Source organism: Corvus cornix, chromosome 1A (genome assembly GCF_000738735.6).
Source record: "Corvus cornix cornix isolate S_Up_H32 chromosome 1A, ASM73873v5, whole genome shotgun sequence".
Classification (NCBI taxonomy): Eukaryota; Metazoa; Chordata; class Aves; order Passeriformes; family Corvidae; genus Corvus; species Corvus cornix.
In genome coordinates this window covers 13,602,403-13,629,968 of record NC_047057.1, presented here as the reverse complement: position 1 = coordinate 13,629,968, position 27,566 = coordinate 13,602,403, and the positions used below count along the sequence as shown (strand labels likewise).

The window sequence follows — 27,566 nt, the reverse complement described above, 5'->3', positions numbered from 1 at the left end:
AACTTATCCAATGGAGATGAAAAAATTCTGAGTTGTGCAGCAAAAGGCCAGTTTAAGCGTGGACAGGTTAATTCCATCTGTCAGTTACAGAGCTACCTCTGGACAACAAAGGATTTCTCTCTTTCCCTGATGTCATCATTATTCATATAAATACCTAGACTTCTTTTAATGACAATAAATTCCTCATCTCTATATATGCTTGTATTATAATTTATGTCTCAGCAACTTAATCTGTTTGCTTAAATGATCTTGTGAATATATAGTATTTCAAGGCAGGCTCTTGAACCAGCCATAATGTTGCTCTTTTGTAAACTCAGACTTACTCTGTGACTAAGCTGTGCAGTCATAAAATGAAGGAGAAGGGATCTATTAAAATACAGTGTCAGGTATCTTCCATATATAGAAGTTGTTCCAGGAAAACATTGTCTTCCATGTTACTTAAGAGAGAATGGGCAAAGATAGAACTATGACCTTACTTTAAAGCTAAATATTTCTAAAGAAGTAACAAAATATTGTCAGTTATTGAGGTCTAGCTAAAATGGAGAAAACTCTACGTATGCATTGTGCTCCTGTTGTGGTTTAACCCCAGCCAGCAGCCAAGCCCATGCAGCCTCTTGCTTGTTCATCCTTGAGTGGAGGTGGGGTGGGGGAAGGGTAAAGTGAGAAAACCCATGGGTTGCTATAAAGGCAGGTTAATGAGTAAAGCAAAAGCCAGGCATGCAAGAAGAGCAAAACAAGGAATTAATTCACCACTTCTCATGGGCAGGCAGGTGTTCAGCCATACCCAGGAAAGCAGGGCTCCGTCACACGGGGACACAGACACCATCACTCTGAATGTCCCCCTCTTCCTCCCTCTTCCCCCAGCTTCATATGCTGAGCATGACACTGTATGGGATGGAATATCCCTTGGATCACTTGGGCTCAGCTGACCTGGCTGCGTCCCCTCCCAGCTCCTTGTGCACTCGCAGCCTCCTCACTGGTGCAGTAGGGTGAGAGGCAGAAAAGGACTTGACTCTGTCTAAGTCATGCTCAGCAATAACGAAAACATTTCTGTGCTATCACCACTATTTCCCACACAAATCCAAAACACAGCCCATATCAGCTACTATGAAGAAAATTAACTCTATCCTTGCTAAAACCAGCAAAATCCTTTATAAAGAGGGAGCAAAGCTTACCTGGGCCAGTTTTTTAGGTTTAACATCACAATACAAGATTTAAGGAAATTCAAAGAAAATAGCTTGTGAAGAAGTGTTGCTGGGCTGGAGAAAATTGAAATTAGTTAGGGAATGCATGATACTAGGTGAAATACAATTTGAAAAAAGTTATTTGGCTGTGCCTGGAAGGCCTCTTTGTAGATGGTATAATGTAGGGGGTGGTAGTCTGGTCTTCTAAAGTGTACCCCAGAACTAGTGACATCCGCACAATGGTGACAGTAGTCTTGGACATGAAAAATTCTTCTGGAGACTAGAAATAAATTTGACTTAGCACTTTTCTAGGGTAAACAGTATGGATCATACATGATTAAAAAAGCAAAAAAGCCTGGATAAAGCTGATACGTCAGTTAGAGTAGAAATTAGGGGCAATGGAATGAGGAAAATTACTTCTTATCTACCTCTCTTAATGTGGTTTGCATTGTGGGACCTTGTCTTTCCACTGTTCAGGTTTCTCTGTTTCAGTGCACTTTTCTAGTATTGCTGCTACATGTAGTACCCTGAAGTTTCCACTGAAAGGGAACACTGTTGTAAAGACTGTGAGTTATCTATGGTACTGCAGCTCATCACCCACTTTGTGTCATGCACTAATACAAAATAGTGCTTGATGTAGGGAGACAACATGGTCTGTGTTTCCCCCAGCTTTGAAAATATCATTAATTAGAGCAATATTATAATCCCAAATATTATAAGCCTAGAAAGTACTGTTTTCCTTCTTGTTCTCTATTGCTAATGGGCCTATTTAGTAGAAAAGAGAGCATGTTCCTTTGTGTACATATATATAGCATGTGTATGTATATACACATGTATATAATAGCATGTGTATGTATATAAAGATTTATAATATTCATAAATACAAATATGAACAATATGTATATTCATCTTAATGTATCTTAGATACTTTTCAGAGTAATCTCATTGTTCTTAGTGGTTATCTTCGTGAATTCTGGGGGGAGAGATTAGATTCCCGAATCTAATGGAGAGCTTGTTTTATTGAAAATAGATCTTACTGCAGTCTATTTTAGACAATTCAAACTAACTTGACTTCCTTAAGCAAAGGAACTCCAGAACAAATAAACTATTTGTTGGAGTCTATATAAAAGTGCTATTAAATAGCAGGACACACAGATTTATCAAGAATGAATCCTGTTTAACCAACCGTATTTTCTTTGTTGGCAGCATAACAGGCCTTGGGACTAGAGAGATCAATGACTGTCTTGTAGTTTGATTTAAATAGGGCTCTTGACACCATTGATTTAAATAGGGCTCTTGACACCGTGTCACGCTAGCAGGATCAGCAATAGAATCCAGATGAAAATGTCATTCATGCAGTGAATTCAAAAGTTTAGAGTAAGCTGTACCCCAAAAGCCTTCATCTGTTGTTCACTTACCCAGCAGTATATCAAGCGAGGTGGTGTTAAAACGTGTTCTGTAGCTGGCTTGTGTTTTCGTTAATGATTTGAGTGATGTAATATGGCATATATCCTTATTAAATTTATAACCAATAATCAAGCAGAGAAGAATGGAAAGTATGTTAGGAAACAGGGTTAGAATGAAGGATATTCTTAGCAAATTGGAGCTACGTCTCAGCTGAACTGATTTTATTTCTCTTTCAGACAAGTGCTAAATCCTCGCAATAAATAGTTGTAGTTAAGAGGGGGAACAGGAGAAATTACTGTATGGATTACAGTTCTGCAGAGAGAGTTGATAGTTCCTCACAAATTGAGTGCAAGCCACTTGTTCATTTATTTTGTAGCAGTGTGACATTGTTGGCAATGAAGTTTGTACTCATCTTTATAAGGAAGGGTGTTGTGTACAAGGCACTTGAAACAAATCTTTTGTTCATGCTTCAAACAGTATCAAGTCCCTTTTGAGGCCCCTCATTGAAGGAAGACTTAGGTTAATTGGAGAAAGTCCTAAGTACAGCAACAATGATGGCTGAAGGTCTAGAGGATGGTCAGTGGGTGGAGGAACTGGAAGTGTGTGGCTGTGGTTTGGAGAAGAGGGGTCTGAGAGGGAGAATAATGTTCTTCAGATAAACAAAGGTTTTTCAGATGAGAAGGGAGTAAGTGGCTCTTCATATGCACTGTGACCAAAACAAGAAGTAATAGGCCTGAAATGAGGCAAAGGAATTTTTTTTCTAAAATGTTAGGAAAGAGTTCTGTCAGCAATGGTAGTTTCAGGGGAGCTATGAAGTCAGTATTTGAAGCCTTTTTAAAAGGGTTTTACACAGAGCATGTAACAGGAATAAAATCATATAGTCATGGAATAGCTTGGGTTGGAAGGAATCTTTAAAGCTGATCTAGTTCAACTCCTCTACAATGAGCAGGGACAGTTAGATAGGGATGGTTTTGCCTTGAAGTAGGAGACTCAGTAAGGTGATCTGCTACCAATCCTTTGTTACTCTTGGAGATGTTCCCCTTCTCCCTCAATTTTTGGTTGGTTTTTTTTTTGGTTTTGGGATTTTTTGTTTGGTTGTTTGTGTGTTTATTTGGTTTTGGTTTTTTGCTTTGGTTTGTTTGTTTGTTTTTGGTTTTTTGTGGGGTTTTTTTTTTTAGTTGGAATTTTTTTAATTTGAATTCTTGATGTAAAATATTCTTTACAAGTTGGTTTGTTGGGCATTGTTCCCAGATACCTCCTGGAATATTATTAGGACAGTGTGACTGGAAATTTCATGCCATCACTTCAATTCAGCCTCTTCTTATCATTCCTTCAGATGAAACAGATAAATCTCCTCAAAGACCTTCAGCTCAACCCTCTGACAGAATTACTTCTCTTCTGGTTGTGACTGACATTCACGAAACTTCACACAGTTCATTGTGTTACTTGAGTGCTGCAAAAACTGACCCTCAAAAGCTATGATGTCAGTCTGGTCCAGGAGAATGCAGTGAGCAGGAAAAAGGAAGTAATACTGACTATGTGAATGGAAGTGTCCTGTATCTAATTTTTTTTCCCCTTTTCTGGGAAAGAAGGCAAGCTGTCCAACTGTTTTTAAGAAAGATGTTACTCTATTTCTCTTAAGTTTTTTAGTATTTGGGATCAGTGATGAATATTGTTTTGTATGCATCAAAATACTAAGCACTACTAGTTAGTATTCAGGAAACAACAGTTCTAATTTGCTATTTTAGTAGTAAGTATTCACAGTAGTTTATTTTATACCAGTTAGCCATATCTGTTGCAAGGTAGAATTAACTTTACCTATGATTTCCACGGTGTACCTTATTAATTGAGTATTAAAATAGCATAAGTAATCTAACTTATACACAGTGACTTATTCTGAAGTGATTGCAGATTGGCTGACTGCAATATTTGTTCCTCAGGTTAAATATTATTGTCTAAAAGCTGTTTCATTTTAGCTGCTACAGTTTTTGCAGTAACATTCAATATGTGTTATGTATCTGTACACAAGTATTGCTAAACTTGCAATGGTAAACTGTCTGAACACCTGCCATGGATACTGTGGCAGCTCTCTTTCACTGCTGCCTTCTTCCTGTATCCTGTTCAGTGATGAACTTGATTTTTTTTCTATTCCAAGCAATAATTTACAGCGTAGAATTGCCAAGCCAGATCTTGCATTGACTGCTGTTAAAGTGAGGATGGACTTGGTTACTGTCATGTCAGTGAAGTCTTTCACTGGTAGTACACAGAGCAGACAGATTTGGTGATACTAATACTGCCGTGCACAGTTTCTCATAAGAATCAACACTCAACAAACTGGAGGGAAAATTTGCTTTCATTGTGCTTTTGCTTAGGGACTTAGATGCCTTACAATTTGCTGCCTTGTGCAGTACCTAGTGTCCTCCAAAATAATATAACACAGATCTATGTAGCACAGTTATTGTTCTGTAGGGGTAAGTGAACTTATTTGATTAATAGAAATTACATGGCTTTTATTGCATGACTCTTTGCTCTTGGGTAATTAGTCCTGCTGAGAATGACTGAATTATATTACTGGCTCAGAGCCATCTGCATTAGTGCCACTGCTTCAGGTGGTGCATCTGCATCCATAAGAAGTGCAAATATTCTGCTAAAACATTTTTCTTCTGTCTCCAGTGGTGTTAGCAGTAACACTGCCAGACCTTCACTGAAATTGTCTGGACTAAAAAATACTGTGCCTTTCTGTAGCTGAATGTAATCTCCATGTTCTTCAATTTCATCTTGTTCCTTTCAGTTGAGTTGTTTTTTATTTTGCTTTTTTATGTTTTTCCTGAAGTTCTGTTATAAGATGAAAGATTTTGCAAAAATTTGATATGCAAATTTTCTTTGTAGTATTCCAGGCCAAAAAAAAACCCTTTCTGGTGGGAAGGTCAATTTTTTTCTTATTGACTTTTGAAATAAAGGAAAATCTTGATAGTATCTAAAAAGTTCATTAATTTGAACTGTTGACTGTGAAATACCAAATTAATGTGCATGTAATAAATTGACTTTCAAAACTTAATACAGTTTTTCATTAGTAAGAGGCCAATAGTATATGACCTCTTTATCCTCTTTGAGCAAGGCAGACAGAACATACAGATTTTACCATCCAATTGTGTTTTGCTGTGACTAGGATTCCTAGCTTGGAAACCTGATGTTAGACAAAGCATTTTATGTAAATATTTTGTATGTTTTACCTAATCTCTGGCATGCATTCTTTTTCTAGTCATTTCAGTAGAAGACATTAAATAATTACAGGGACATGAGAGAAAAGACTGAAGTTTGAGTTGATGCCAGAAAAAAGTCCTGTTACAATTTTGTTTTTCAACATACCCTTTTAAATTACCAGGGTTTGGAATTTAATTTTCTTTATGCATACAGTTCAACAAAAATAATCCAAATACAGTTGTGATTCTGGGATTTTTTGATGCCTAGTTTCCTTTAAACAACCATAAACAAGTTTCAAGTTTGCCATATGGAGTGAATTGTGAAAATATTTTTTTTAAGCATTGTAAGCATTAAGTTGATTTCTGGTATTGATGAGATTAATGTTTTAGCTGTAACCACTCAAAAAAATTGATTTTGTTGTATTATTAAGTATTTGGTAATTTTAGTCTCAAGTACATAGAAATTTTCAGAGGGCTGTATGTCAGATGTTTTAAAATGGATTTAGTATTCCGCTTTCTGTCGTGGTGTTAACCTGTTCCTAAGAGATATGTTACTGATGGCCTGGTAGCAAGCCTGTGTCAGAAGTTAATTATGGTGTGTTCAAGTTGCTTTTGCTGTAGCCGGTGGAGTATTTATAAAAGCTTGTGTCCCAGGCCCATCAAAGACTATTTTCTGTCTTTTGCTTTTTTCTTTCTCAGTTACAGATGTCCACACCTGTTGTTCCTTGTATTTCTGGAAAGCTTTACTCTTTCAAAGTCCTTATCATCTGTTCCCTAAATCTGATTGTTGCTATTTCATTGTTAGTATCAGTTATGACTGTCATTGTGTGATCTAATGTATAGAAGTTTTGGTTGTAGGCCAATATTACATTTAGCTAGGCTTCAGCAGGTACGGAGTAAAATCTAGGGCCTGACAGCTCTTGATATATTTGCTTCTGAAAGTTCAGAGGACTCCAGTGGGAAAGAGATGATAGTGAACAATAACTAAGGGAGGGGAGGGGGGATGTCATGTACTGCCGCAAAGTGTTTTCTTCTTGGAGAGGAATTATTGTCAGGACAGCAGAATAACTGCACCCATAATGCAGTTGATAAGTTATTACAGATTTAAACCTTTGTGTGTATGGATAGTCACATGAGTACAAATAGCGTTTGCCTTGGTAGCACATTCAGTTCAGTGTTTGAGATTAAGCCAATACTTAGTATTTCTTAAAATTACCAATTACACTGTAACTACAGTGTCTTCCGTTTGCTTTGTTAATATGTTGTAGTGCTAGATTTATCTTAGCAGGCTGTAGCTTCCTGAGAGCTCAGTGGGGATGCTTAGGGCAATGCGACCCAGTTGCATCCCGTAGTCCATTTTGGACGGCCCCGCGATCTTGCTCCGGCAGCCAGCAGCGCTACAACCAGTGATGGTGAAGGAAGCGAGAAGGGTCTCCCAGAGGGGTTTGAGAGAACTTTAATCACACCTTGCCCCAGTGATCCCCAGAGGCAGAGAGACCTCGAAGTTCGGGTGCAGGGGGGTTTTGTGAGGGGCTCAGGGGTGGTCCCTGGGCGGGGTTGGGGTACAGGAGCCAATAGGGAGAGCCTGAGGGAGTGGCCAGGGCTAGGGCAGGGAAAAGTAGGAGAACAATGTGAAATAGGAAAAGCAATGGGTTAACAGATCACCACAGTAATACATGAGATGGTCTGGGGTTTTGAGAGCTAGAGGATATACCTGGGGTTTGTAGTGGCACCTAATGCTGAAACAGAGGAACTCCGGAATTTTGAAAGAAGAACTGGTTGGAAATGAAGAATAGAAGGAGTGATGGAAGGAGAAGTTGTGGAAGAAGCTCTTAGCAATTACACCATCCTGTCTTTTCTCATTAATAGGCTTAAATGTAAAAGCTAGGTCTCATAGTTCTTTTTTCCCAGTTTTTGTTTGCTTATTTTGCAGTTAGTGAATTTAACTCTGTAATTTTAAAATCTGAAAACTGTACTTATATTGTGTTTCTCTAATTACAAAATTTTCCTTCTACTCTCTTCTCAAAGTATCCCTGTAGAGCAGAAAGGAATTATACCAAGCTTGTTTCTGTTTTGCTGTAAAGGAATATTTGTTCCCCACCAAAAGGATGGCATTCCAACAAGGTTTGGACCCTGTTTTTGCTTTACCCTTTGATCTTTTCAAGTGTTTGAACAGTAAGTATTTTTGTATCTGTTAGCTAAGATGTGTCATAAGAGTGGAGATATGAAAGGATATGAGAGGAACCAGCAACACAGGCTTGTAGTTACGAACACTTGCGTCTTGCCAAACACAGGGTAAATACAAATTCACAGGAATTTTTTTGGTTTTTATTGTTTTGAGGCAGTTATGATTGTGTAATTAGTACAGATCCTAGGACATCTTTGAGTTTTGAGAAAAAGTATTGTTACTGGATAGTCATACTTTTTCAGTAGAACTGCATAATTAAAAGTAGAAAGAAAAGCTCTGGATTTCTGTTTCCAGGTGGCATACAAAAATTATCGAGGCCAAAAGATATCTGCAAGCTCTGTCTGCCTTTGAATCTAGTAATTTTTGTGCACTGACTTTAAAAACTCTTTATTAGTTAAAAAAAAAAAAAAATTGACCCGACCAAAGATGAAAAAAAAAGTTTAAAAGAAGTACTTTTGGCTGAGAGATCCAATGAGACACAGAGGTTAGTAGTGAGTCTTTGAGAGATTATCTTTTTGCAACTTGTAAATTATCAGTACATTGTAGAGCATATGAGTAGATGGCACGACTTTGAAAATAATTTGCAGTATCTCTTATGTATTACATGAACAAAGCAAAAGTTGTATGTGTATGTTCATGAAGAGAAAGGCGAGTTGAATTACATCATTTCAAACAAGAAATGAATGCAGGGATATCAACAAAACAGATGTCATCTCTAAATTTGGGCTATATTCTTACTGTATTTCAACAGACATCAGAATTTAAATAAACAGTGAAGAACTAGGGTTCTTAAGTTGGTGACACAAACAACTAACATGGAAAAATTTAGTTCTGTAGTTCTATTTACAGCTGGAATGATACATCTGAAGCAGTATGGATCCAGTGGTGTGTTCTACTCTGGGTGGAAGTTCTGCAAGGAGATGGCAGTTTTATGTTTCTGGCTAAGTATGCATAGGCACTGTCTGAGGCTCTGGTGGGAATTGGCAGCTATAATTTTCTCTGTTCCCTGAGCATTTATATACTTGGAAGTTCAATAGTAAACTGCAGGTTAGTCCTCCCAGAACTAGAGTAATGATCTCTAAGGTGATCAGACTTGGTGGTTTGAGTTCAGTAGATGATAACTTGTCCATGGGAATGTGTGGAGAAACATCACATGTATTTTTCCTAATGTGGCTGAGGGTAGCTGGGTTTTGTTTATCTATGGCCAATGGTGAAATCAGCTGTTTAGTGGTCAAAGAAATAACACTGAGCAGCAGTTCGTAATAACGATCTTTGTCTTTCTGCTGGGACTGAAGCATTTAGTAGTGTGTAACCCAGTGGTTCAACAGAAGAACATGGTTCATTCAGAAATAACATTTCAGTATTGTATCTCTGAGAAAACAGAGTGGTTTTTATTTCTTTTTGAACAATCAGATTCAGCAATAGAATGAGAAAGAATAGAAATTGATGAAATGGACTGGTAACTTGTTAGGTGACCATGGAAAGAAGTGAGCATTGGATTAGAATGATTATTAGAAGATCAAATAATGGTGGTAGCAAATAATTTTTGGAAAATTTCATTGAGGATAATAGAATGAGAAGTTTCAGTAGAAGTTCCTGTAGGTGCATATAGATCTGAGACTCAGCTAACAAAACCCAAAAGATGTTACTTTCACAACCCGCTGAATTAAACCAGAAAAACCAAATCATTACATGTTTCCGAAATGTGTGGAAGAACAGTGCTGGGAGCCTAGACTACTTGTCCTCTGCAGCCAGTGCTTAAAAATCACCCATTTCTAACACAAGAAATGCTATTTTGTGTTCTGTTATAATAAACAAACTTACTGGATTTGGAAGCCACTTGCTGCCAGAGTGGCAAGTTATGATGCATAGGGCGAACTGAGAATAAACCCAGTGTTCAGTGTTTCATTTTTGAAAGAGTTAATTTTCCATTGCAGAGGATCTTCTGTTCAGTAGGTGGGGCAAATGTATTTAGCCAAACTTGAAAGCTGAAAGCTTGTTGAGAAGGTTATATTAGATTGTGAAATACTGGCTTTTTGGCAATCAAGAAAGAGGGTAGTCCTGGCTTGAAAGCCTATTCTAATGTAGTGACAAAGCAAAGACAACAACTACAATTGGAAAGCAATGTATAAACACCACTGAATGCATTGCAAATTTAGAGTATAGATATGAAAAGTTTAAAATACTGCAAAATAATCCGTGACTGACTGGAACCAGAAAGACACCTATCATGGAATAAACGTATTCATATACTTGTTTGCAGATTGTTCATAAAGACGGAAAATAGGAGGATTTTTCAGTAAGTGCTATTGTTTTCTCTTTGAAGGCAGGGTAATTTGTTCTTCCATAGAGTAAGGATGCCAAATACTAACAAGGATGTTACACAAAAGTGCTAAGTTCCCAGAGACATTAGTTTGTAATTTCTTACTGAATGGGGAAGGAGAAAGTCCAGCTTGTGTTGTTCCAGCATTCAGAAGGAGATGGTATTTCTGGAAATCAATGTCAAGTAGATACAAAGCTACTCTAGAAAAATTGTAGACAAGTTGAATTCATTTGAAAGAAGAATTTAGGGCTGTAAAGCTGAATTAATGATAGTCAATTACCTTTTTAAGGAAAATATGTGTTGTCAAACAAATTTGTGTGTTTTGCTTACTGAATTGATTAAAGAAATTGTGTAGATGCATTATAGGTTTATGTGCATAAATTTAGATGACTTAAACTTTCCCTTAGGTTATTTTTCCCCATAGCAGGCATTTAAATAAGCCATATTCTTCTCACCTCACAGTTGCTCTACATTCTTAGTAGATAATTCCAGGTGAGCTGGAAGAGAGGAACGGGGGTAGGTAAAGCTAAACTCCTGTAAAGCTTTGGAATTGTACTGTGTGTTTTCTGGGATTGCTTTACCAATGTTGTTTCTGTTCTTGCATTCAGGCAGCTATGTCAAACAAATCTGTACTTGTGGAAATGGTGTAGGGAATTGTGCTCTACAGATAAAAACAGTTTTGTGGTTACCTGTGAATAAATGCAATTATACATGTCACAGTGGGCGATTAAGTGGGCTCTTTTTCTTGAAGATTAAGACTGTAGAGGTGCATTCATGGGGAGAAAATAAAGGACCACAGAAGGGCTCTTGGATAAGGAGGGAAAGAAATGGCAAGAGCTAAGGACTGGAAAATGAGGCCTGGCAAATTCAGAAGTATAAAATAATTGAAAAATTTTACTATATGCACAATTTTGCTGTAATTCCTCAAGTAAATACTGCTTGTTCAAATCTTGAACATAATAACCAACTTTATTCTGTTAATTTCTAATTAAAGTATAGCCAGTTCTAGTTAAAAAAGTCTAACCAAATGGCTATGAAAAGAAGACTGAAGACTAATCTTTGTTCAGGCCCTGGATGGGAGCCAGTATCCCTGTAACTATTGTTTCTGTCTTCTCTAAAAGATCAGTGAAGGTGTTACCATATGTAATACAAAGTAATGAGAAGTATAGAGTAAGATTTCATTCTTCATAGGAAACAGCTTTAAGAATAGGCTATTTTCACAGGAATAGTTTTTTCTCTTTGTCACCCAACTCATGCACATAATTTTCAAATATTGTTTAACCATTTTATCAACTCTTTTCAGTTATTGTTTGAAGCATAAAATAGTCCAGTTGTCTTATGTGTTTACCTTTCAGGTCCAACCTTCAGTTATTCACAGGCATCAAATATGATTACTGGCTTTGTTATCTTGAAGGTAGACCTTCTTCAGCTGAAAACCAGCAGGATCTCATACCTTTTTTCATGTAATCTCAGGGAAAAATGTGGAAACCTAACCTTGTTAAAAGAAGGAACTTACTATTATTTTGAGAACATACTGTTTCTCTGGCAGGTTGTCTACAATTTCAAAGATGCCCCTCTTGCCCAGTTTTAGCAGACCTGATTTGTAAACTAAAGTTGTGGAAACTTTTGACTGAAAAAAAATTGGGACATTAAAAAAATCAGTGGCTGAATCAAAAATTTCCCACTTCTATTCTACTTTATTTAAACTGCTCTGGAATCTTCACTGTATGCTGTAAAACTGAGGCAAGATTTGTTAGAAGCTTCTGAATATATGAATATTTTAAAAGATATATTTAACTTGTCTTCATGTGCACTTTTTTGTACTTCACCCATGTTTAATGCAAGTGCAGATGAGCTGTATACCTCCGTTTTAAGAATTTTGACTGTATGAGGTTATATGTCCATAATATAATCTTCACCCACAGATTCTCTTCATAGAATCACAGAAGGTTTAGTTTGGAAGGGGATCTTAAAGACCATCTAGTTCCAGCCCCCTGCCATGGGCTTAGATAACCTTCCACTACACCAGCTTGCTCAAAGCCCCATCCAACCTGGCCTTGAGCACTTCCAGGGTTGGGGGTTCCAACAGCTTCTCTGGGCAACCCCCTCCAGTGCCTCACTACCCTCACAGTAAAGAATTTGTTCCCAATATCTAGTCTAGACTTGCCCTCTTTCAGTTTGAAGCCATTTCCCCTTGTCTTGTCATGACATACTCTTGTAAAAAAGCCTTCTTGTAGGTCCCATTGGTACTGGAGAGGTGCTCTAAGATCTCCTGAGAGCCTTCTCTTCTCCAGGCTGAACAACCCCAACTCTCAGCCTGTCTTCACTGGAGCATTGCTCCAGGCCTCAGATGTCTCCACGGTCCTCTGGACTCACTCCAACAGGTCAATGTGTTTTGTGTGTTGGGGCCCCAGAGCTGGACACAGCAGCCCAGGTGGGATCTCATGAGAGAGAGTAAAGGGAGCATCACCTGCCTCTTTCTGCTGGCCAGATTCTTTTGATGCTGATGAGGCTAAGGATACAGTTGGCTTTCTGGGCTTCAAGTTCACATTTCTGGGTTGTATTCAGCTTCTCATCAACCAATGATGTTCACATCTTTTGTTTTGTTTGTTCTCATTCATTGATAGGTCTCACTTACTAGGTATTAGAGCTGTTAGCAGGCAGAATAATCTTCCTCATTATTATTAAGGTGTTTTACAACAGCAGTGGTCACATTCACCTTTTGTTTTGTGATGATACATACATTGCAAATAGTGTTCCTTTCCCATTTCTTTTGCCTTATGCATTTTTTCAGCCCATTGTAAATGCAGCGTAGTGCACAACTTACCACTGATATTTGTAATAACTTACTGATGTGGGAAGCTGTCCTTTTTTTCCTGCTTATCCCTTCTTCTCTCTATTTGTGACAGGAATTTATGAAAAATATCTTGAAATAAAATTTGGAAGAAAACTGTGGTGCAGAGTAGCAATAGGTTACTGTGCTTTTTCCCCCCTACTAAATGAGTTGAAATTGAATTTAATTTGAAGTAAAATCTCACAACAGATTGTGAGAGTTCCTGGTGCAATTAAAAGTAAAACTGTGCTAATACGGCTGCGTTAATAGCAGTCTGACATACCCAGAGTGACAGATTTTACAGCGATGTTGTTTCAGCAGTGACACTGATTTGTTTATTAGATGTAGTATCAGGTTAAACTGATACAATATATGGTAGGAAGTCAGAGATCATATCAGGGTAACAGAAACCAAAAGTATATTTTCAAAAACCCATCTTGGAAGGGAAACGAGGGTGCTCTGTTTGCCAACAGCTTTGTGCTCTCAGCCTGCCTGCCTGCTTGCCTGACTGCAGTGTCAGGAATCAGAATGGGGATATAGAAATGCTTATATGCAATTTATATGCATTATTTGAATGAAAAAAAAATCATTCAAACTATAAAAAAAAATTCGTTTTAATAATTTCAGGTTCTGTACCTACCACACAACTTTCACTGTAAATCTTCTGCTTTTTCATTTCAAGTGAGTTTCTTTTCATTGTGTGAGAATTTCTTTGTAAAATAGGAAAAAAAGATGATACAGACATCTATAAAGTAAATACACAAGAAGATATTTCTCTGATTTTGCTTCAATTTATAATAATCACTGACGTGTAATTTTAGAAAATAATATAAAGATGTCTAATGATATTTCTCTTTCAGTTTATTACTTTACAAAAATAATTAAATTGAGATAAAGAAGCAGTAGCTGAAAACATACTGTGGTCGTGAAACACACTCGAAGCATCCAGATGAACTGAAGTTATCTGACTAAAGGGAAAATTCAATAGCATATTTTAAAAGTATCACTGGGAGCAGATGCTTAACTTTCAGGTCTTTTCTTGTAATGCTTGTACTCTGTGTGTACTTTGTACTTTGTCTGTAGGAAAAGAGGTGGTAGCATAATGCACACTTTTGGTTTGTCAGTTATTCTGTGTATTATTTGCTAAATCAAAAGCCTTTTCTGGAGTTGCTGTTCATCTTGTTCTCCCCTCTCCCCCGGCAATTTTGGCACAACCACATCTCACACTCGATGATTCAAAGATAAGTTCTTGTTATTTTTTTGGCTGTTACAACCTAAAAAATGAGGTTAGCCTTCTTTCCAGAGCAAGTGCATGTTGCCCTCTGCCTGTCTGTGGTCCTGATGGCCATAGCTGCCTTAGAGCACTTCCTTCTGCCTTTTTCCACTGGACCTGTACTCCTCACCTTCTTCATGTCTTTCTTATTTAATGCTTATTGGCTCTGAGTGATTTTGATTTTTCTTTTAGTCAGTTAGTATGTGGTTTTTTTCTTTTTTTTTTTTTTTTTAACCTTCCCCAACCAAAACAAAACCCAAACCGTGGGTTTAATTTTGCTTCCTGAATTGCACAAGTGTTCTATGAAGTAGAAAAAGAAGAAGGTAATTACAGAGTCAGATTCTTCTTTCCTCGTGGTGTAAGACAAATACAGTCAGTGATATTATGGAAGAATGTGTGAAGTAGGAGTCCAGCTCTTACAAGGCTGGAAGATTTTAAGACAGAAGCTGATTGTCCTTAGCTATATGTTGGAGGTATTTTTTCTGAACAACAGATGACAGAAGAGTAATTTAGCGTGTTCTAGATTTTTTAATACTGCATTGAAACTTTGCTAAAGAGTGCTGTATTCTCTCCTTTCAAAAGAGTTTAATGGCAATTGGCAACTAAAACTTTCTTCATAGGAAACAAACATAATTCTAGAATATTCAACTATCAAAGAATTTTGATGATTAACACATACATTGTTGTTTAAAAGGAGGTACTATGTGCACTGCCATATAGTATGTGTAATGGCTAACACAATCAAAAATTTTTTCTGTCTGTCTGGGTAAATTCTGTAGCCTTTCAATGTATTATTTAATTTAAAACAAAAAAAGCCCAACAAGGGTGGGGAAGATAGGATGTTTAAGTCTATGTGTGGTGGGACACGGTGCATATCAGTCCAGTTCAGTGGACTCTTACCAAAACTCCTTCATATAAATATAAAATAGATGCTGATGTTAAACCCAGCTTCTGGTGTGTATGGATAAATAATAATTATGTATGACATACATGTGTGTATTTATGTAACAATGAAAGAAGAGACGTGAATTGATCTGATGTGTATCCAACTGCATACATTTTAAATTTAATATATTTAGAAAGTACTAAAGTGACTGCTATTCCCCTGGCACTAATAAAGTAAACAGAACTTCCAACCATGTAGCAGTGCCTTGTAATTCATAAAAATTGTTGCCTACTGGAAACTAGATATTTGTTATGTATTTACATTTCTGTTTCACAGGTTTGTGATGTACTAGTGTGTGAAGGTATGCTTCTTGAATATTCTAATAGATAACTGGCACTGCACTCTGCTTATTTTGGTATTTTTAGTGTGGGATAACCTAATGAGGTAAAATTGAATGGAAGTGCATTTGCAGTTAAAAAACAACATAGTCAGATACCAGCTAATACTTTAGAGACAGAGAACGTGTAGAAATTGGCAGTGCTTGCTTGTGTTTCTGAGATGTGTTTGCTGGAATTAATATTTTTAGAGTCCTGTGCAATTCTGCTTGCCTTAGGCTGAGTGGTGTGAAATGTAACTGAACTAATGACTCACTGTGGTGAGATCATTTTTAAGAATGTAGTGGGCTTCTTATTGTACAATACTATGGCATAAATTTGCCCTTTTTTCTTCAGCAATGCTGCCTCTTTGCATTTTGTTTTAGTCTATCTGTCAAGCACGCACACCTTCATATCGTGCCTGAAATCCTCTTGCGTCTGTAGGATATGTAGTGTGTCTTCACAATTTACTCTTTGTTTTGTCTTGTGTTTAATCTGTCATGTGGTACAGATCATGTATGGTTCTGTTTTATAGTGGCTTCTGTGTGTACGTAGGATGGCTCATATTCTTACTTGTATTCCTTCCTGCTGTATGCAGAATTTTCTTCTGCAGCCCTCGAAGTGTACTGCAACATAGTATAAGTCCCTTTTTAAAAAAATTGATGAAGATAAAGAATGGTAAATGTAAAAATGAACCTGCTTATGTTTGTAAAGGCAGTCAATGACTATGATCGACATAACCTTTACAACTGGGCTTAATCTCTTTGAGTGATTCCTAGGCTGCTCTTTCTCTGCTATGAAGTGCTGCTTCATTGCATCTGACTTTCTAATGAATGAGCTTTTAACACTAAATGTGTAATTCTTGAGGCTTTATTTAATTTTAAAAAGTAAAGTTATGTTGTCAAAAAACCTTTCAAGTCTGAAAGCTTTTCTTAAATGCTTTTTTCAGATAAGGACATGATGTAGACTTATTAATCTGTTCATTATGATTTCTCCTTTCCTTCTTTGTAAATGAATGAGTAGTATCTTTCATTTAAGAATGCTTTATTGGAAGATTAGTAATCACTGACATCATCTTATGATATTAACACTATACATGCCACCTTCTCTTCCTTCTAGTGTTCAAAATATAGAGGATAGCTTGAAAGGAAATTGAAGAAGGGGCACAAAAAAGAAAAAATAATAGTTTCTGTTTAAGTATTTTGGGTACATTTCTTTTCAGAAGTTATTCCCAAAAGATTTTTTAAAGTGGTAAATGTGGAGGTTGTGGGATTTTAAAAAAAAGCTTATTGCATTTACTTCCTCTCTGCAGCCTCTCAAATACGAGGTAGGATTTCAACCCTTGTAGGAAATAAAGATAACTTGGATGAAAAAAATGCTCTGAATGGGTACAGTTGAATGCAGGTAGTGTTGGGCTAGTTTTCACAAACAAAGCCAGTGAAAATATGTTTGAATATATGTTACACAGTAATTTCACATAATCAGTTATTAACAATCAGATAATAAAGTTTCTAGGTAGAATTTGGATGATTGTAAGTGGCTATTGTTTGTGGAATATGGAGCTGTAGTATTATATTTTGAGTCTTCTGTTCTGGTAAGCTAAGGCATGAGCCCAAGTTAACTCAGGTACTTTACAAGTATTTTTTTTTAAGCACAAAACCAGTTTTGGCAAAACACATATGATTAATAATTTAGCGATGTAGTAGAAAAGAGCTTTTTGTTCCCTTAAAACTGCACCTGTTTTTTTATATGCAACTTCCGAAAAGTGCTTTAGAAATCCTAATTTTTCATGTAATACTTTAGTCAAACTAGCTCTCATATTCAAGGATATGCTTTGCTTTTTTATATGAGATAATAGTTATTGAGAATTAGCATTTTAAATATACTGGTAGCTGGTGACACACTGATCAGTTTATGTAACAAGAAGAGTGAAATCATGCTCATTGATTTTGCACCTTTTTGTTTGGTTCCCCCCTCCCCGCCACTGTTTCATTGAAATTACGAAATTTTTAATCATGGCATGGTGCAAACAACTTGACAAACTTATGTTTGGATGAATATCTTAATTCTTGCTTACAGTGCTATGGATTATGATAACTTCATAAGGCTTCTTCATTCTTCAGTGCAGGTTTAAGATGAAATTGAAGAAGATGATGTAGAACAAAGGTATGCCATGGCTGCCCAGGAAATACAGGAATAGGGTAGCTAGCAGTATTGGTGATTGGTTTGTGACAAGGCCAGAACTGAACACACTGGAAAATAATAAAGTTATCAAGGGCAAGAAAAATTACCTACTGCTTTAGCTGTGGCAGTTAACAATCATATCAATGTAGATAGATGGTATGAATGAAAAATTTCTGTATAAAAGGTCCCTGTGTCCCACTAGAGGTCTAGCTAAGCCCCTTCATTGTGAAAAATCTAAGCCTTTGCACAGGATTGACTCTGTTGGTTGTCTTTTAGTAGCAGCCAAATAATTTTCTTGTCTGTGATTTTTTCCTTCATTTAGCATTTTACGCCTACCCTGTCCATTGTAATTATTCAAAGTTGTGTATTTTCTATGTAGAAGTTGTGGATCTGAGATCATATATGCAAAACCTTTTACTTTTCGTAAGAGTACTGTCAATTTTTGGACCAGTCTGAATTTTTTTTCCCCATCTCAAAAGTAACTGATTCTGAACCATTCACTGAAGGACATCATGTAAATGGCTTTTTCTGTGCATGGTAGTCACATGCTGGAGAAGATTGAAATAAGTGGGATATCTAAATACGAGGTCAAAATGCTTCCAGGTTGTAGCTGCATAACATTCAGAATTCCTCTGATCAATACTGTTTATGAATTAAATTTAAAAATACCAGATCATGCAAAATGATGAATTTGTGCTATAGAAAAGCATTCCCAAGTGCAATTTTTGCTTAAAAATTCTTTTATATTTACAGAGAAACTGAGCCATACAAATATTTTTAAAAGTTTTCACTTCTTTAAGGCTATTTATTTTCTAAAAAAAGAGGACTTGAATATTTTTGACAAATATACACATGGTGTTACGCTAACAAACAGCCATGCAACATGTATCTTACATAATGAAGAAATCGAATATATAAGACCTACTCTATTTAACATATATATTGAAAATATACAGTCTCGCCAATAGTTAAAAAAGTTTTTCTTATTTGGCAGTATTTTTTTACAATTTGTTCAAATATTCCGTTTGATGTGTTTTGGTGAATACTGAAATCTAGTCAGTGACAACCTGAGGTACTAAACATTTCTGCCTTACTTCGTTGTCTTCAAAGGTAATCTTTTTGTTCCTTTTAGGCTCTATCCATGAGTTGTGTATTACAGCATTATTTGGCATGGGATCTGCTTCCACTATTGAAACAACTCGCTTTTTCATCTTACTTTTCAGAACTTTCTGAAACTTTTGCCTTGTGAATGCGTAAAGTAGAGGGTGAAATATAGTTGTTCCATATGCCATTACTAGAAAACATAATCTCAACTTTACCAAAAGGTCACTTGGGCCCAAACATAAGATAGTGGTGTTTAAAACAGAGATGGGTGTCCAGCAGAGAAGGAATGTTGAGATAATCAGAAGGGACATTCTGAAGACTCTCTTTTGCCTTTCTCGTCGCTCCCGGTGCCGTTTTACAGCTCGGCGTAGAGCAATTATGACAGACACAGAAGTCCTTACACCAAAGACGACATTTTTGCCTGCACTGCTGTGGGACACATCCGTAGTCTCATGCTGAGTGGTCAAAGAAATAGTTTTTTTCTTTCTGTTTTTCTTCTTTTGTCCCGTTGTAAATCTTGTACCAATCCGAATATTTAGGGCCTGGAGTATTTTGGTGTATGTAATTAACATTACTATAACAGTGAAGAAGAATATTGGAATCTGAACGAGAATGTGGTAGTACATTCCTAGTTCAGTGTGGTACTCGTTTGTACTCACACACAGAAGTGTCTTATTTTCCCAAGTACTTGCACTTTGAAGACTGAAAAAGTTGACTTCAATGAAAGGAATCAGGAAGGAAAAAAGTGAGATGATCCATATTGATGTCATTAATATCACAGCCCTTCCCATGGTCAGGATTCGATTAGCAGGTTTTACGGAGATGTCGTATCGGTCCAGGGTGATAGCGAAGACGTTGATTGCAGTTGAAACACTTGCAAAAGAGACACAAGCCTCATGGAAGCAGCAGATGAGAGCAGTGTTACTCTCCAGTGAAAGCAGAAGGATAACTATAGTTAGAGGAATACATCCCACACAAATTATTACATCAAGTACATGAAGGTTCATTGTAATTATGTTACTGACAGAATTGATTAAGTTGGATTTCATACAGTAAAGTACCAGCACGGTGAGGTTGCTGCCAAGTCCCAAAACAATTTCTAACATCAAAAATCCAGTGAGAGAAACTTGAAAGCTTAATGGATATGACAGTGGTTGGTACATGTTGGTATCAATGTCATCAATGGCATCTCGGACTGTGATGTTAGATTCAGACTGCATGTTGACTTCCAGAACGGGGGAGAAACACATTCTTTTGTTGCAGCTGGTTTTTCTCCTGAAAGGTGAAATAAAATATGGAACTATTTGATTTCTTTTTTTAGCACTTATTGTAGATAAATGCTGGGGAAGGAGGAGGGAGGAAAAGCAACATTGTTACCAAACTCTTCATTTACAGTATGTTTTGAGCTTTAATTGGCATGGGCTCAAAAGCCTGAAGATCTAGAATAAGGTCTTTCCTTTTTAAAAGAAAGCAGGATTTGCTTGAAAAAAGAAAAAATAGTGAAAAGCTTCCACTTAGGGAGGCAAGCCTTTGTTTATAGTGATGTGGTTTTTCACAAAGGGCTCATTTGTTGAATAAACCATACTTTGTGCATGGCCTTTGTATTTCTCTGAGGGTCATTTTAGAAGAATGTTGTTAAGTATTAACAAATTAGTGATCAAGATCATTTTAAAAAGCTCTTGTGGAAAAAGAAAGGAACATGGAGCACTGTTGCTTATGTATCATAAAAAGAGTGTTTAAATTATTTATGCCAATTTATCCACCTCTTTCTTATGAGGTTTACAGTAATGTTGTGGACTGAAATGTGATGTTCTGTAATTCAGCAGATTTTTACAGAGTTTAAACCTTCTGCTCATTTTTATCATTTATGCATCTATGTGTATGATGCTTGCTACTACAACAATTTTATATAAGTGTGTATAATTTCAAATGCAAAACTTACGTGGGTTTGGGAAATTAAGTTTCTTATAAAATACTACATTTCCTTTTTCTGATTTGAGTGTTCAATTTCTTCAAGAAATCAGTGCCTACATAGAATGGAAGAGTATTTAATTTTATTCCAGAATAGATTTAAGGGAATAATTTTAGAAAATAATATTTAGAAAGAAAATTGTGTCTTTTGGGTTTTGGGGTTTTTTTTTGGGGTTTTGGTTTTTTTTCCAAACTGCAGTTAAACCCAACAGATTTACATACATAGCATGTTTCTCTTAGGAATAAGTAAGGATCAAAAAGGTATTTATTTTGTCTAGCAGATTTTTTATTTTGTGTCTCATCTACTTAGTTTTACACATGCCAGTAAGTTTTAAATATATCATCTGCATGTAATACGTGGTGTTCGTGTTATTTATATTGTCAGCCAGCTCTTGAGTTTGTAATTGACTGAATAAATAAAAGAGAGGTTATTCAATTTCTTGTTATGATACTGGAGAGTTTTTTTTTTTTTTAGGTAGCTTTAAATTTAAGAGGGGACATATTTGGCTTGAAAATAAGTTTGAATGTCGACTTTTGTTCTATTCTGAATACATTAAAGTAGATAGCACTAAGGTGAACAGAATTGAGCTCTTTTAAAATGAAAGTATGAATTAAGCACACTTGGGATACAGTATGCAAATGGATTTCATCTGCAGTTCTGAAAAGCCTCAATTGAACAATACTATTAATTGCAAATTGTATGATGAAAATTCTTGGTATTCTTCAACAGTTATTTCACATGTGCCTCTTAAATAAAAAATATGTAAATTAGAACGTATTACTCTCAGGTGTGAAATGAAACAAGAAATATTTCAAAAGCTTTGTTTCATTTCTAATTTAGGCAACCTCTATCCATCTTACATTAACCCTCAGGAGTATGATCTCCTCTTGTATGCTGTCCTGGCTGTGAATGGATTTCAAGAAACCATTCCAAATGCATTTCTGGATAAATGAAGTTCTTTTCTATTAGCAAAAGCCAGGAAGAAATCAAAAGCAGATCTGCTAAAACAAATTACAGTCTCACCCTAACATTATAGCAACTGAGATTTTGTGAAAACAGAAAACCTCAGATGTGTTAGGTCATCATGAATAGATAGAACATCACCTCCTTGTTGCATTGCCTCGGTTTTGGGTGCGGGGAGCAGAGCCATGAGGGCAGCAGCTCGTTCACCCAGCGCCGCGCGGGCAGAGCTGGGGCACCTACCTGTTCTCTGTGCCTCAGGGGCCTGGCACAGCGTGGCAGCAGCTTGGCAGAAACTGATACATGGTGTCACTGAGAGATTTTTGACACGCACTGTAACCTGGAAATCAAGTGGTAGCTGAGCTCTTATTTCATTTCTTGCAGGTTTTTTTGTTTTCCTTTTTTTTGTTCCTGCAGTTCAGCAGCAAAAAAATCTGATTAAACACGGGGACTTCTTAATTGCCTCAGATACTTCTACAGACCAGGGCATATTCTGTGTGTCTGTTCTGAGTTTCAAGCCAGCAATAACAAATAAACCTTCTTTTAAGTGATGTTAATTTCCTTCCCCTGTTGCATTTTGTAGAAGCCTGTTTTTATTTTCCAGGTTTAAAGAAAAATAATTTCTGATCTCTGTTTTCAGAGTGTGTGGACATCCTTTAGTTTATGGTTGCGTATTTCTTTCTGTAATATTCCTGCTCCTTACATTTGAGTGATGGCTTAGTGAAAGAAGTTGCTATACATCATAAAATCCAGTTCATGTGCTTTGAGAGTAACCATGGGTTACCTAATTTGGTTTATTTTGATTTAAGGAGAATACATAACATCATAAAATTGAGAGAAAAATATCCATTAGTCATTATGACAAGTAAGTTATTTAATGAGTAGTATAGAAAAAGCTTGGTTAAACCTTTATTCAGCTTGCTGGTGAAGTATGCATATTCTCCTTTTGGGATTTCATGTTTCATTGTCTCTTCATGCATCAGTAGTTTCCACAATTCTGGTTTTAAATTATAAATCCCTCTTTAAGAAATGCTCACCATTTTAAGAATCAATCATTGCACTCTTCTTTTAATGAAAATCTGAGCAGATATGTTAGTCTTCCATGTATATTGTTGAAGTGTCATGCACGTAAATGGTAATGCAAGTGTGTTCCATGTTTTGTTTTTAATTCCTTTATGTCTTAAGAATACATTTTAGAGATGCATCCTGCTGCTCGTAGGTCATACAGCTACAAAGATACTCGGTCAACTGCATTCTTCATATTGTCAGTTGTAAAACTGAATTAGTTGCTGCATGCCCTTGTGAAGGGGAGGAAAAAAAAGGTTAAAAGTAGGGCTTATAATTTCAAAAATAAAATAATGCAAGAATATATTTTCTAATATCACTTATTTCATGGAATAAAGGATCTCTAAAACTGGACCTTATAGATTACGTAGAAAATCAGTTAGCCTGCTCTCTATTTGCCAGTAAAATCATATTCTTCTGTCAGCTTACATGAATTTAGGTTTTTTGGACAAGTTTCCTGTTCCCCAGATAGTGCAGGTTACAAAAATTCCTGGCTAGAAGCAATAACTGTTGGGTGTAGAGTGTGGCTAAAGCTAGAAAATGTAGTTTATAGCTCTGGTGAGCAGGTAGTTTATACCTACAACTCTCGTGTCTTTTAATGAGAAACTGAACAGAGTTAATGAGCCTTTTATAAAATATGCTTTTGTTTAATTTGCACACTGTTGTAATTTCCGTTCTTGAAATAAATGTTTAGCAAATCCATGCTTTTAACAAATGTACAGGATAACGAAAGAAGTAAGTTTTAAAAAAACAACAAAAAAGGGGGATTTCTTGAGCAATCAGAGATTAGTCATATTAGCCAACCTTCATAAAGCAAGAAGTATACACTAATTACAGACTGTCTGATCCTTCGAAGAGTAACTGAATAAATCTGAAACGTATTTAACTGCCAATATTTGGAAATACTGCTAAGGGAGGAAAAGCATATTCCCAGCTGCTTTATGTGGTTGTTTTCCTCAGTACTGTATGAGCTCAAACTGTACTGTCTTCATGTTGTATGAACAAAACAGGTTCTTAATATTCTATAAGACTTCCATACAGAATAACATTTTTCTATCATTATATTTTTAATGGGGAAGGGGAAATAGCATTTAAATATTTCCTGGTCTTAAATATAACAATATATTACTGCTTAATATAAGTTGAATCTGATCTCTTGCCTTTTTTTCTCCAATTTTTACTTTGGTTTAATGTTGCTTATTCTGCATATCATAATAAGGAACAGGTCTTACCTCCACTAAAGATTTGGTAAATTCTCGATGCAGGTGAAGCAGTTCCAGGTTGGAGGGATTCATTTTGTTCACTTGTTAGCAGAGTAGAAGGGAAAGAGGGTAATAAGCATATCTTCAAAAAATGACCTTACTGAAAATTTGTGCCTGTACTGTGCCATTGTTTCAGCATACTGCTAATGTATACAATTGCTTTAGTTCTGGTTTACAGGCTGCTGCAGTCTCCCACTCTTCCTACGGTAGAATCAATAAGCATCTGAAAATACATAATGAACGTAATTTAACATACTGAAGGCTTCTTGTCTCCTGAGACACCACTGAGATTCAGGCTTTCTAAAAAAGAAAAGCAGTGCTTCTGAGAGGAAAGCTTGCGATGGGCAGCTTTTGCAGAATGACAGCCTACCTTGTCGCTTCTCCTCACTGCAGAGAGATGCAGTGCATTCACTAATTTTGATTGGTCAGTGATGTTGGGCTTAAATTGTGCTTCATATATGGGATTGATGCCCTCCCTCCCCCCGATTTATATAAGGATTCTTTTATAAAAGGACTAAATTTACAAATGATTTATGAATTCTGGAATATATTAAGGGTATGCCTGTTTTATTTTTACCTTTTCACTCTTTACTTTGTGTACACTGGAAACCACATGGCACTGAGAAAAAAAAAGGGATTAAAGGTTTATTACTTAAAAAGCTTCCAACAATCTATATTTGAATTTGCCTACTTTCCATTTCTGAACCTTTTAGGTGTTTGGGAGTTTTGTTTGATTTTTTGTTGGTTTGTTTGTTTCGGTTGGCTGGTTTTTCTTGTCCTAAGAACATTCTGAAATAATACTGCTCTTTAAGCCATGCTGAATTTCACCGTACATGTTTACATACAAGTGGTCATCTAGGTCTTGCAGCAATAAGTTGTATTCAGGACAACTTGGTATTGACATGAATATTAGGGAAATTTATGCTAGGATGCACAGAGATTATTCAGACCTTGATAATTATTCAGATGTGATAATTCGGTTGATTCATGATCAGAAAAAAATTATTTTTAGGATCCATCACTATGTACAATGTATGTATAGTTGTGGAGGTTATTAATTTTGTTGAAATATAAACGTCTATGTTCCACATGAATTTTGCTAGAGACTTCACAGGTTTTTGTAAGGATGTCTTTCTTGCATGATGTTCTTGACCTTCACTTTGCAAGCGATGTCTTAATTTTCACTTTTTATTTTGTAACTTATTTCTGAATCTGTTCTGTCAGTATGAGCAATGCTCACAACCACATAATGAGAAGTGTAGGACAATATCTGTTTTAATTGGTACTGGTGCTGGAGATAAATTCAGTATAAACCCCAAAATACTATTTTAAAAATTGGCTTGCTGAAACAAATAGTTTAAGAATATATGAGTATAAAATTTCCTGTAGGTAGTTTTTAATCTCAAATGAACGTGGGGATTTTTTTCACTGTGATTTAAAAGATTTTTAAGGTTTTTTTGTAAAGTGTGATAAAGTACTAAATGTTAGAGTTCTTATATAAGTAACTGTGTTAAGATGGTAGTTTGGGTCAAATTTTGATGGGGTCCTCTGTTTTTAGGTTGTTAATGCAAATAAAAAATGCAGTTGTGTAACTCAGATGTCTTTATTTCTTCTCTTTACTTCTTCTTTCAGCTAGACATCCAATATATTATTTATCTTTAGGTAACAGCCTGCTTTATTTATTGTTTAAAATGGCTTTGTATCCATCTAGCATGCTTCCTGTTCTATACTCTTTTCCATTCAGAAACTATGTAAATAAAGATTGCCAAAACTTTGAACAGGGATCAGCAGGTACCAGCTGGGTATGCTGAGTAGCAGCTGATTGAGCCCTTTGAGCTGTCTCTGTGTCGTCTGCCTCCCAAGAGCTTGAAACCAGTGATACCAGCATAGCTCCTAAGGGTGATGTGATAAAGAGGATTCCTGAAATGAAAGCATAAATACTAATATATTAAAGAGATTTACTTGCTTCACTTTCAGTATGACTAAGGATAAGTAAGGAAGCCTGTCTAAATTTAAACAGATGAATCTCCATCTCCCTTTCTAATTCTTCAGTGTGTCCCTGAACAAAGATGGAGGTATTGGATGATCTGTACTGTTAGAAAAAGATGTACACACGGAGGAAAATTGTAGCAGGATTTTGGATATACCATGAATATATGGTTCAAATGCAGGCGAAAGGGTCACAAAAGATTACCTATATGACAGGAGGTGATATTGGCAGAAGTTTTATCTGCAAAAAGTGTTTGAGAGGATGATAAGGAGCTGAGTTGTGAACATATATTAAGCTTAAGTTTCTGGAGAGAAAATCAGGAAAAGAAGCAGTACCATATGGAGGCAATCAGGAGTAGGTGGATGGATAGACATGCTTATAAGCCACTGCTGTGCAGATGCTAGTTAAGATGGTGTGAACAGATGACATCATCCTCAAAGGGTAGATAGGGAAGAGTGGGCAAAAAGAGCCATGTGCAGGCACCCAGCATAAACAGAAAATGTGCTGTTCTTATACCTGTTTCTATATCAGTACAGAATGAGAGAAAGAATTTGACTGGTATTTTGGCTTTTAGGGTAGTGAAAAATGGGATGAAAAGGTAATGAGAGGGTAGAAGAAGTATCAGGAAACAGGAGTCCTAAACCAGGAGACTGATGGTGAAGGGTCTTAGATTTGAGAATGGCAACACAAGGGGAGAGGGAGATCCAGATGGTAACAGAGAATAGACTGTGAAGGGTTGAGGCTGCTGGGTCTGATGTGAGGGAAAAAGAAATGCGAAGAGGCAGGAGCTTGAAGCAGAGTGGAGCATAAGGGAGTAGAGGCATGTGCATGTAAAGAGACACTGGGTGCACAGGAATAGAGATAATTGCAACTGCCATAACATACACCCCTGTAGTACTTCTAAATTCAATTCAGGAGGCATAACTGTATGTAAGAATATGTTTTTCTGTTTTGCTGGGAGCAGGAAGTTGAGAAATTTGCAAGTTGTAGTGTATTTCTTGGTCCTCTTCAGTCTTTTTGTCTGCTGTCTTGCTTTCTACACAGAGGAAGTAATGTCCCAACATTGACTGTTGGTGCATTCCCAAATGGTGGTAGGTCATCTTTAGATCTGAAGGTCAAAGCTCTGCTGTTGTGTTGATAAGATCACCCTGAATGCAGTTTCCTGAACTGCAGTGTTTTAAATAAGCTTAGTTTGTTTAGAAAGACTTATTAGACTTGCAAAGTCTAGCAGGGCCAAATGAAGAACCCAATTCTATTGTTTCTCTATCAGAGTCCTTGATTTTGGAAGTTTAGCATTCTTTTAATGTGTTTTAGGGTTTAACTTTATGTAAACCTACTGCAGACTGTTTTAACATCCA

At 36.4% G+C, this 27,566-nt stretch overlaps 2 protein-coding genes across 5 annotated transcripts in view; one reads left to right on the top strand and one right to left on the bottom strand.

Annotated features, from left to right (window-relative positions):
- Nucleotides 1–27,566, top strand: part of COG5 (component of oligomeric golgi complex 5) — a 185,291-nt gene that overhangs the window by 13,729 nt on the left and 143,996 nt on the right. The gene's annotated exons all lie outside the window — the stretch shown is intronic.
- GPR22 (G protein-coupled receptor 22) lies at nt 18,628–24,636 on the bottom strand. 3 transcript variants are annotated; one of them, XM_010395622.3, is made up of 3 exons: nt 24,189–24,635; nt 22,135–23,189; nt 18,628–20,234 (listed from the first exon to the last, which is right to left on the bottom strand). In XM_010395622.3, exon 3 carries the CDS (start codon nt 20,207–20,209, stop codon nt 18,908–18,910), a length of 1,302 nt encoding a protein of 433 aa, XP_010393924.1. In that variant the 5' UTR covers nt 20,210–20,234; nt 22,135–23,189; nt 24,189–24,635; the 3' UTR covers nt 18,628–18,907. The 3 variants fall into 3 exon arrangements, with proteins under 3 accessions (XP_010393924.1, XP_010393926.1, XP_010393927.1); XM_010395624.3 differs by having other exon boundaries at nt 22,929–23,189; XM_010395625.3 differs by lacking the exon at nt 22,135–23,189 and having other exon boundaries at nt 24,189–24,636.

Coding starts and splice junctions, on each gene's coding strand:
- GPR22 (XM_010395625.3), bottom strand. CDS start 20,209: ATGTGTTTCTCCCCCGTTCTGGAAGTCAACATGCAGTCTGAATCTAAC.